Source organism: Eptesicus fuscus, chromosome 6 (genome assembly GCF_027574615.1).
Source record: "Eptesicus fuscus isolate TK198812 chromosome 6, DD_ASM_mEF_20220401, whole genome shotgun sequence".
NCBI classification, from domain to species: domain Eukaryota; kingdom Metazoa; phylum Chordata; class Mammalia; order Chiroptera; family Vespertilionidae; genus Eptesicus; species Eptesicus fuscus.
In genome coordinates, this window is record NC_072478.1 from 66,113,141 (window position 1) to 66,124,405 (window position 11,265).

At 43.1% G+C, this 11,265-nt stretch overlaps 1 protein-coding gene across 2 annotated transcripts in view; it reads right to left on the reverse strand.

The window, feature by feature from the left end:
• The window catches only part of HSPA4L (heat shock protein family A (Hsp70) member 4 like), a 49,373-nt gene extending 38,374 nt beyond the window's left edge, over positions 1-10,999 (reverse strand). Inside the window, exons 1-3 of one of the 2 annotated variants that reach the window (XM_054717753.1) lie at positions 10,568-10,999; positions 9,274-9,471; positions 1,791-1,848 (exon numbers count right to left, since the gene is read on the reverse strand). In XM_054717753.1, the coding sequence (XP_054573728.1) occupies positions 1,791-1,848; positions 9,274-9,471; positions 10,568-10,959 (648 nt within the window). In that variant the 5' untranslated portion in view covers positions 10,960-10,999. Of the gene's footprint in view, positions 1-1,790; positions 1,849-9,273; positions 9,472-9,562; positions 9,723-10,567 lie in introns of those variants that run through there. The other variant, XM_028150473.2, reaches the window with a different exon arrangement.
• Positions 11,000-11,265: the final 266 nt, after the last annotated feature.

Below are 11,265 nucleotides of genomic sequence, written 5' to 3' on the forward strand. Positions count from 1 at the left end.
ACTAGAATATGTAGTTCTAACAATAGAATATTACTGAGATCCATTTGTGCCCTCTTAGTGACCTTTAAAAGCCAAATAGATGTTGATCTTCAATTATGAGATGAAAAATGCAGGAATCTTGAATTACCGTGTTGGTCTTTAGCTCCTTAGGAGAAATAACTTTCTTTAGAGACTCTGATATCTATGATACACTTAGAAGATTAGCCAGAATATGAGATGTAAACTTTAGTGAAGGGGGCATTTTGGAACCAACTCAACAATTATGTACAAACTAGAGGCCCAGTACACAGATTTGTGCACCGATGGGGTCCTCGGCCTGGCCTGCACCCTCTCACAATCCGGGACCCCTTGGGGGATGTTGGACTGCCGGTTTCGACCTAATCCCTGCAGGCCAGGCCGAAGGACCCTACCAGTGCACAAATCCATGCACTGGGCCTCCAGTATGCACATAAGATTTTTGGTTAATCTCTTCCCACCCTTCCTCCTCCCACTTCCCTCTGAGATTCATCAGTCTGTTCCATGTTTCCATGCCTGTGCATTGAGCGTCTGCCCCCGGTGGTCAGTGAGCATCATAGCTACTGGTCAAGCAGTTGAATGGCTGGACGGTCGCTTAGGCTTTTATATATATAGATGAAAGTAGAAGATACAAGCTTATTCATATCTAGACCAATTATAAGACAAACTTGATAAAAATTATAAGCAAAATTCCTGGATAAATGAGCAATTATTCCTACAAAGTCATGAAGAAAAAGCCCCATTAAACAAGTTATCTTATAATGAAGAAAAGAAGACCCAGGTATATATTAAAATTTTTAAAGAAATTATTAAGGGCTTTTAGTTTAGGGCAATAAACGAAGTCCATGGACAATGAACCTATAGCCTGGAATATTAACCTTTTGCACTCGACACGGTTAGCATCGGTAGCAGCTCTTTGTATACTCTTTGAATGTATCAATAATTTGAAATATAAAAAAATCCAAATAGCCGAAACCGGTTTGGCTCAGTGGATAGAGTGTTGGCCTGTGGACTGAAAGGTCCCGGGTTCGATTCTGGTCAAGGGCATGTACCTTGGTTGCGGGCACATCCCCAGTAGGGGGTGTGCAGGAGGCAGCTGATCGATGTTTCTCTCTCATCGATGTTTCTAGCTCTCTGTCTCTCTCCCTTCCTCTCTGTAAAAAATCAATAAAATATATTTAAAAAAAATCCAAATAAATAAGTTTGTATGAAAAGAAACTCCAGTTTTTTTATTCTACTGCCGCACTTTGTAAAATCTGGGGTATTTAAAAAATTAAATCCCGAGTAGAATAAAGGAATCGAGAAAAAAGCAAGCGAGTGCAAAGGGTTAAAAGTGAATGTGCTACCATAAGTATTTCAGAAGCCTAAAAATATGAAGACTTAAACAGATTCCATGTCAAGTACTGGTAGCCACATTGGGTTCCTCTGGAAATTAGTTCCTCCATTCTTCCTACCTTCTTTTACCAAGACGTCACTCACTTGTTGTTGAAGTGTATATTCTAGATAGGATATCCCATAGAAAATGACTACCCAGTGAAAAACTGATGCTATATGATGGAACATCCTAACTTCACAACTAAAGATTTTTAATGAATAAAATTTAAAAATATTTTATAAACCAAAGCAAAATATATATAATAAAATACAGAGGTTTAGCATCTATCATATTTTCCCTACTCTTTCTTTTCACTCTTAATTTACGTAAAATGGGAGCTTAGTTACCAAGATTCAGTTAATTGTTTCTATAAATCAAAACATCTACATTAACAATTTACCTGGCTCTTAGCTGCATTTCCAATGGCTCTAGTTCTTGATCCCAAAGATATACAGGCCCTAAAAGGGGAAAAACACAATGTTGTTTTCCATGGTGTTTTTTATATCAATGTGCTATTATTCTGCTTCACCTTATATAAAAATAAATTTAAAGGATTAATGTAATCATGTACTATTTTAAAAAGAGGTTATCTAAAATCAGAACTTTACATATTTTCAAACTTTCATAAGAAATGGAAAAGTGGTTAGAATAAATGTTATACTTTTAAAAAATGTTCTATTGGTGGCAACACTGTGTTGGTTTCTAAAATTGTTTTTCAAATTCTATTGGTTTATGACCTACTAATAAAATTAACTGGATTCACCCTGGTCGGTGTTACTCAGTGGTTCCAGCATGAGCCCTGGCCCTAAGGGTTGCGGGTTTGATTCCTGGTCAAGGGCACGTACATGGGCTTCAGGTTCAATTCCCAGCCCCAACCGGGGAGTGCAGGAGGCAACCAATCGATATGACTCTTTCACAATGATGTTTCTCCTGTCTGTCTGTCTGTCTGTCTGTCTGTCTGTCTCTCTCTCTCTGTCTCTCTCCCCCTCCCCTTCCTTCCACTCTCTCTAAAAATCAATGGAAAAAATACACTGTATTCAATAAGGACAGGCTGCTTGGATCTAAATCCTGGCTCTGCTACATAACAAGTAAATAACCTTGTGGAAATCACCTAACCATTATTTCCTCAGTTTCTCATCTGGAAGATAGTAATGGTAACACCTGCTCATAGGACTGTATTAATTAAGTGAATATAGGTAAATGCTTTGAACAATACAATTACTGTTTTTATTTCAGCATTTATACATAATTCTGCTTATAAATGCAAGTATAGAGTAACATTATTATCAATAATGTAATGATTCAAGAAAGTATTTTCATGATTTCCATTGTAACTAAGGTAATTATTTATTTAATTAACAAATAGTTACAGGCATTGTGTGCATACTAGCTACAATCACTCTCTGGATAATTTATAGTCTATTGAAAAAAATCAGAATATGATTATGAATGACAGTAGCAAAAAAAAAAAAAAGACTAATCACATCTAGATAATAAGGTTTAGAAAAAACTAGTAGTAAAGGTGATTTCTGAATAAAGGCTTAAAAAAAGAGGAAGCATTTTAATATGTGTTTTGCTGAGGACATTTCCAGTATATAGTATATGTCTATTCTCAATATAATACCCAGAGAAATTCTCCTAAAGACTAAGGTCATGAAAGTTCTCTGCTTACAACCCTCCCTCTGGCATCACCACACTGTTGTCTGTGTCTATGGGTTACACCGTGTATGTTCTTTGGCTAATCTCTTCACCTTCTTTATTCCAGTCTCCCTCTCCCCTTCTCTCTGACAGCTGTCAGTCTGTTCCATGTATCCATGCCTCCGTTTCTCTTTTGTTGGTCAGTTTATTTTGTTCATTAGATTCCACATATAAGTGAGATCATATGGTATTTGTCTTTCATTGACTAGCTTATTTCACTTAGCATAGTAATCTCCTGAATAATTTTTAACTTTTCAATACTTTACTACCATTACTTGAGTGCACAGAAAATCTCATTCTTAGGTTGATTTCTCAAGTGTTTAAATTCTTTTGAACACTAGATCCAAATAAGATTGATTCAACAACTATTACTTATTAAGTGCTAGATGCTTTGAAATATACTTCATACATATATTACGTCACAGAGAAAGCTAAACAATTAAAATATAGCTAAAGGTCTTCAAACTCCTTTCTTTGTTCAATTTTCTGTCAAAAATATTCTAGAACACAACCACTAAATAAGTATCTGCCAAGGATTTTCAGAAAAATCTAAATAAATACCCATTCACTCTCAAAACTTTTACCTAACTTTAGTAATAACAAGTGAAATGGACACTTTATATCACATATTAGGCAGATAAAGGTTTTATAGGAAAGGTTATTCAATTATTTAAAGAAATGTATAACATAAAATCCACATATATTATCCTTTCATAGATTATTTCAACTACTATTTAGAAATTCCATTTTGTATCTAAAAAAAAAGGAGTGTTTACAATGCAGCTTAAATCCATAATATTCAATCTAATATTGTCACTATATTGGCTGTCACAGATTCTCAGAGAATGCCACAGAACTCTAAACAAACAGACCTTCTAAATGTCCTATGTCACTTATAGAAGAGGAGGGGCATAAAAATCAAATGACAGTTTATTACTTTAAGAAAGTTATATTTCCCCTTAAAATTTAAGATTAACTTTCTCTCTCTCTTATAGAGACTATTTTTATAAGGCCATGCTTGATGAGGATGGAGGAAACACATACTGCCAGCAGACTCAGAGACTTCTCACTTAAAAGGTCAGCACTCTAAATTTCTTTGCTTCATTGTCAATCTCAACTAAGGATTCAAAATGCTTTGATTTACCACTTACACTTTTAATATATCCCTATTTTTAAAATTCTGACCTTACTTGCCAGTTTCTATAAGATCACAATAACTATTTGTAGCTTCATCTGCTATCATTGAGTCGACTCTAAAAAATACAATAGCTCAATTAATAATGATATGAGAGGTCAATCAACTGTTTTAAATTAAGTGGTTAGCTTTAAATATCTTAAACTCAGATATTATGTAATTTGTATTTATCATTCCTGGCCTTCTAGAAACCTTTTAGAATTTCTCACCCACAAATTCAAGGCAATGAGTGAAGATTTATTTTGTTTTATTTTAGATAATATTCATACTAAAAGATGAACAAGTGGCTCAGTTAGTTGGAAGCGTCATCCCATATGCCTAAAAGTTTTGGGTTTGATCCCTAGTAAGGGCATCTATGGGAGGCAACTGATCAATGTTTCTCTCTCTTTTCTCTTTTCTTTTCTTTTCTTTTCTTTTCTTTTCTTTTCTTTTCTTTCTCTTTCTTTCTTTTCTTTTCTTTTCTTTTTTCTCTTCTCTTCTCTTCTCTTCTCTTCTCTTCTCTTCTCTTCTCCTTTTCTTTTTTCTTTTCTCTCTCTCTGTCTTTCTCTATTCCTTTCTTACTCTCTCCCCTCCCTCTCTCCCTTCCTCTCTCTCTCTCAAATCAATAAAACCATACCCTCGGGTGAGGATAAAAATAATCATAAAATAAAATATTTTTATAGCCCTAGCTTTGGCATGCTAAAGTGTGAGATGTCTGCCCTTCCACCCATCTCAGCACAATTTGAGTTTTAAAAAAGTGAAGGTGTGTATGATAGTGCAAGCACTATTATCAACATGGCAGAATGTTTTAGTTGACCACATGCTTTAATCTGATACTGAATGAGGATCTTTGGCTGCAGTTTCTTTTCCCACGTTTGAAACTAATTACTCTGATATAATTAAGCCTGGAATGGAAATTCCAATCCCCATCTGTATACTTAATTGAACAGTACAAACATATCGAAGGCCTTTCAAATGTACACACATTAATTCTATTTCTAGAAATTTATTTGAAGGAATTAAAAGTAAAAAATTTAATTATAGCCTGGCCAGTGTTGTTCAGTGGTTGAGCATTAGCCCATGAACCAGGAGATCACGGTCCGATTCCCATTAAGGGCATATGCCTAGGTTGCAGGCTCGATCCCCACTAGGGTGAATGGGTCAGGCAGCTGATAGATGTTTCTATCTATCCTTCTCCCTTCCTCTCTGTAAAACAGAAGGATCTTAGCTTAGTATCTGCCACATAAAAATTCCAGTAAAGATTAGCTACTTAAAAAAATTTTAGTTACAAAGATAGTTATTGCCACAGCTACACTAATAAAAGAGAAACATGTAAATTAACCATCACTCCGCTATGCCCACCAGCCAATCAGAGCGAGCATGCAAATTAACCCAACTAAGATGGCAGCCCCCATGGAGCTGGAGCGAGCAGGAGGCTTGGGTTGCACCCGGCGATGGAGAAAGCCAAGCTTCCCGCCTGCCCTGGCCTGCCCTGGCCTCTGCTCAAAGCAACAAAGTTTCAATTATAGAAGATAAAATAAATCCCAGATACCTGCTTCCAGCCAGCCCTGGCCTATGCTTGTGTCGCCGGAGGGCGTGGCCGGCCTGCAAACCACCACAGGCCCCTCGCCCAGGCTGCCCCATGCCCCAAAGGAACCGCTACCCTGATCCAGGACACCCTTCAGGGCAAACCAGCCTGGGTCCTCCCCAACTGCCCTTCCCTGCAGGCCCGTGTACCAGGCCTCTAGCCTATCTAATAAAAGAGTAATATGCAAATTGACTGTCACTCCAACACACAAGATGGCTGCCCCCACATGGTCAAAGATGACTGCCACCATGTAGTCACAAGACGGCTGCCACAAGATGGCCAGCAGGGGAGGGCAGTTGGGAGGGACCAGGCCTGTAAGGGAGGGCAGTTATGGGTGATCAGGCCAGCAGGGGAGGGCAGTTGGGAGGGACCAGGCCTGCAAGGGAGGGCAGTTGGGGGTGATCAAGCCTGCAGGGGAAGGCAGTTAGGGGTGACCAGGCTGGCAGAGGAGGGAAGTTGGGCTTGACCGGGCCTGCAGGAAATGGCAGTTGGGGGGATCCCAGGCCTGCAGGGGAGAACAGTTGTGGGGGACCAGGCCTGCAGTGGAGTGCAGTTTGGGGGGTCCAGGCCTGCAGGAGAGGGAAGTTGGGGGTGACCAGACCTGCAGGAGAGGGAAGTTGGGGGCGACTGGGCCTGCAGGGAATGGCAGTTGGGGGGGACCCAGGCCTGCAAGGGAGGGCAACTGGGGGTGATCAAGCCTGCAGGAGATGGCAGTTAGGGGTGACCAGGCTGGCAGAGGAGGGAAGTTGGGGGCAACCAGGCCTGCAGGGAAGGGCAGTTAGGGGTGACCAGGCCTTCAGGGGAGAGCAGTTGGGGGGGACCAGGCCTGCAGGGGAGGGCAGTTAGGGGCAATCAGGCTGGCAGGGGATCAGTTAGGCACCAATCAGGCTGGCAGGGGAGTGGTTAGGGGGTGATCAAGCTGTCATTCAGAAGTGGTTAGGGGCAATGAGGAAGGCAGGCAGGCGAGCAGTTGGAAGCCAGCAGTCCTGGATTGTGAGATAGGATTGGGCCTAAATGGGCAGTCGGACATCCCTCGAGGGGTCCCAGATTGGAGAGGGTGCAGGCTGGGCTGAGGGACATACCCCCATGCACGAATTTCATGCACTGGGCCTCTAGTTGTTTATCAAAATATATATAAACAATCTGAATGTTCAATAAGGGATAGATTAAATTAAGGAAATGATAAAAATGCTAAATTAGTGTAAAGATATGTTTTAGATAGAATGAGGTTACCAAACAATATAAAGTAACATAATCTATTCTTAAACCACACACAGGGAAAACCATGCAAGTTTTATTTCTGGGTGGAATAATTATAATTATTAATTTCATCTTTTAATGTGCCTATATTTCTACAATGAGCATGTACTGCTTGTATAATTATTTTTTGAAGAAAATTTTCAGAAAAATTAAGCTAATTTCAATTTATGCCTGTTAATTTCTTTCTCCCTCTTCAATTTATGCACGACATGAGAGGCTAGTACAAGCACTCCCAACTTTACAGAGATGAAGTCTGAAGAATTAATATATTAAATTACCTGGCCCTTAATTGTAGGCCAAAATTAAGCAATTATTTGTTTCATTAAACTGTCCTTGGTTTACACACAGTATTCTCTCATTTAAATATAATCATGTACGTTAAAGAATGAAACAAATGTGAAAATTATATGGATGCTGAACCAATGGAATTGAGCATTTCTTTCCTCTTTTCCATAGAATCCTTCCATATTATATTTATATCTTAGAAATATCTGTGTTATGTTAGCTTGACAACTAGAACATGGAAAACATTTTTTAAATGTAAAAAGAAGAGTTTTTTTTTTTTTTTTTTTTAATATATTTTATTGATTTTTTTTTTTTTTTTACAGAGAGGAAGAGAGAGGGATAGAGAGTTAGAAACATCGATGAGAGAGAAACATCGATCAGCTGCCTCTTGCACACCCCCTACTGGGGATGTGCCCGCAACCAAGGTACATGCCCTTGACCGGAATCGAACCTGGGACCCTTGAGTCCGCAGGCCGATGCTCTATCCACTGAGCCAAACCGGTTTCGGCTAAAAAGAAGAGTTTTAACAGTACTATGAAGATTAACTGACCTAAGCTCATATTTGAGTATATAAATACCCAAAATTTCAATAGAAATATAATGCATATCTGGAAAAGGTTATATAAAACCTTCTAGAATATTCTTCAAAGAAACCAAAGCAGACTGCTTCAAGTAAGCTACTCCTGGATATCTTGACATATTTAAAAATTATTCATAGAATTTCAGTAATTTAATCATTTAAAGTCTTAGCTTAACACTGGTGTTGGTTACGATTAGTCTTATATTTATTATATTTTGGACCATTCATAAAGGTCAAATTAACATGTTTAGTTACTTGTCCATAGAAGGTAAGACATGGAAACTTGGTTTCCTCATAAAATTACCGGTAACAAGAGCCTACAACACGAAGCCAATTTCTCATATCCCTGCCTTAATTATATATTTTGCCAACAAACTTCCCAGACCAGAGAAACAATGGAACATGTTTCCATGACATAATGCCACTTCTTTTAAGTCTTTCATCAAGTGTTCGAAACACAATCACTCCTCAAGCATGTTTATACAGGACAGCCGCCTCCGACTCTCACAACAATTCATTCTGTAGAAATGCGCTTTGGATAGAGTCTAACACCATCATTTCTCATTAAAGGGTGTACATTACCCATGCAAGAGGCCAACGACTCCCATCCCCAATTCTCTCCTATTAATACGTGTTAATACACACGCCCCTGGAAACCGGGCCATTACCTGGAATTCTCAGGGACACTGGGGTAAAACCCTGCACACCTCAACTGGCTAAAAAAAATAAAAAAAGAAAAAAAAAGAAAAATAAAAAAAAGAAAAGAAAAAGGAAAGAGAAAGGGGGAAAAAAGCTTTCTGGGCCAGATGACCCTATAACTCATCTTCCGATGTGTGCAGTCTAAGCTCTCATTTTCTTACTTTTCTGCGAGAAAGCTGTCACGCAGAGAGAGACGGGGGAATGAATGCAGGAGAGAAGGGCAGAATGAATGCAGAATTCTCCACTCGGCTGGCAAGGGGTGGGGGGGCGCCCGCGGCCGAGAATTTCCCGCAAGCCCCACTAGAAAGAAGTAATGGGAGATCTTTCTCTAATGTTCAGGGCGTCGAGGGGGTCCCCACCCCAACCCCTTGCCGCAAACTAAAGCAGGGCCGCTAGGGAACGAGGCGGGGGCGCGGGCACAGCAAGTAGAGATGCGCAAAGTGTAAGAGTTAAGTCCCTGGCGCTTTGCGGGGCGGCAGCCCGACGCCCGCCCGGCTCGCCCAGCTGCACCTGCCACCCCCGGGTTCGGCGCGCATCCCGAGGAGTCATCCGGCGGGACCTCACACAGGGCCGGGATTGGGACCGGACACGGCACTTACGGGGTACACCTGTCGCTGTACTCATTGGCGATGGTCTCAATGCCGCCGCTCCTCGCTACAGCGATGTAGCAGTTGAGAAAGCCGAGGTCAATGCCAACCACAGACATCCCGCCGCCGAGTCGTCGGGATGCTGGTGCCGAAAGCTCCTGGGTGGGGACCGCGTCCTCTGTCGGGCTGTTGCTCCTGGGATTGCGACTCCTACGAGAAGCAAAGAAGAGGTGACCCGAAGTCGCTACGCTTTAAATGAGGGCAGCGCGTCGGGCAACCGCGGAGAGGGAGGTCGCCGCACCGCCGCCTCCGCCGCCTGGGTTTCCACTGCGGGTCGGCGTCTCCAACCGGCAGTTACCGAGCTCTGAGCCTGCGCGCTCGGCCTCCGGGGAGACCCGCGAGCCGCTGCTTCGGCCGCTTCCGTCAGCGCTCGGGCAACGGCCGCTCGCGGAGCTGCGGGTTCGAGAAAGATCTGGAAAATGGAGGAGGCTGAGCCAGCCGGGGGATGGGAGGACCGGGAAGGCGGAGCCGGAGGATCCGGGAGGAGGAAGGAAACGGCGCTGGCTCGCTCGCCCTCGCGCGGCGGCCGGGAGCACTGCGGCTGGCTCGGGGAGCGGCGCCCCCGCCCCGCGCTCCGCCCCGCGGCTTCCGAGGCGGCCCTGGCTGTTGTTGGCAACCGGGGCCACGCCTGGCACAGCGGCGGGATGCCACCGAAACCGGCTCCCAGCCTTGCAGGGGCCAATCGCAGCCCAGCACCTCGCCGTCCCGAGGCGCCCACGTGCCGCCCGCCGCGCTCGGCTCTGTGAGGTCGAGCCCATTGTGCAGCACGGCCGCCTCGCCCAAGGGAGCCGCCACGCGGGGAAAGCGGCCTTTTCACTTCAATGCCTTGTGTGAAAGGTGACTGGACAGATCTTGGGGTGTGGGTGTGTGGTGGGGGTGTGGGTGTGTGTGTGTGTGTGTGTGTGTGTGTGTGTGTGTGTTTCTCCTTGCCAGGGCTTGAAATACCCAAAACCAAATGGTCAAGAAACCAGCACACTGACAGCTTTCCCTCCATGTAACTTCCTTCGCCCCATTCTAAAGATGCAGTCCCCTCCGCTAACCCTTGCCGCCGAAAACCGATTTTTCAGGAAAGTGACCATCTGTGTGTCTGCCACCACTACACCCAGCAAGCCAGGGCTTCCCTCCAGCGTCTGCCCTGTAGGAGGCAGGATAGCAGCCTGGTGTGGCCCAGCCCTGTGTCCCTCTCACGTGATCAGCATCTGATGTCTGTCCTTCTAAAATTAACCAAGTCATAGTTTACACTTACGGAGTTTGGCTGTCCTGTTCCTTCTGGTTCAGTTCTTCATGGGGTTCCTGTTCCTTCTTGCCCAATTCTTCATATGATTCCTGGCCCTTCTCATCCACTTCCTCAGATGTTTCCTGTTTCTTCTCACCCGATTCTTGGGATGTTTTCGGTTCCTTTTCTACTAATTCTTCGGATACTTTCTGTTCCTTCTCGATCGATTCTTTATCCTGTTTCCCACTTGTTTCCATCTTGAAACTGACGGTTTCACCAAAATTTTCAGCACTCGTATTGTCATTATTTCTCCACTTCTTAAAAGAATTTATGCTTTTTACTACTATCAATGCTACAACAGCAGCAACAGCAAATGTGGCTATAGCTCCTGCTGCTATTGTTATAGGGACCATGAAGTCCATTTTCAAGAGAAACTGGAATGTACAGTATTGCTTTGACTCTGGTCTTTCTACATTAGGGAGTCACACCTCTTCAGAAGTTCACTGGAGCTTCTGGTGGACAATGCCGTTGTCAGGGACACTGAAGGCTGGGGAGGGGCCTCCCGCTGGCCAGTGTTTGAGCACAATGGGGATTGGCTACTGGGCTCCCCATAGAAACCCACCCCTGGTGGCACCTGGCTTTGACCCTCCCCCTCAGTTGCCTCTGCAGCCATCATCCTCTTGGGCCCACCACCTAGATTTATTCCAAAATCTCCTAGGGCCATTTAA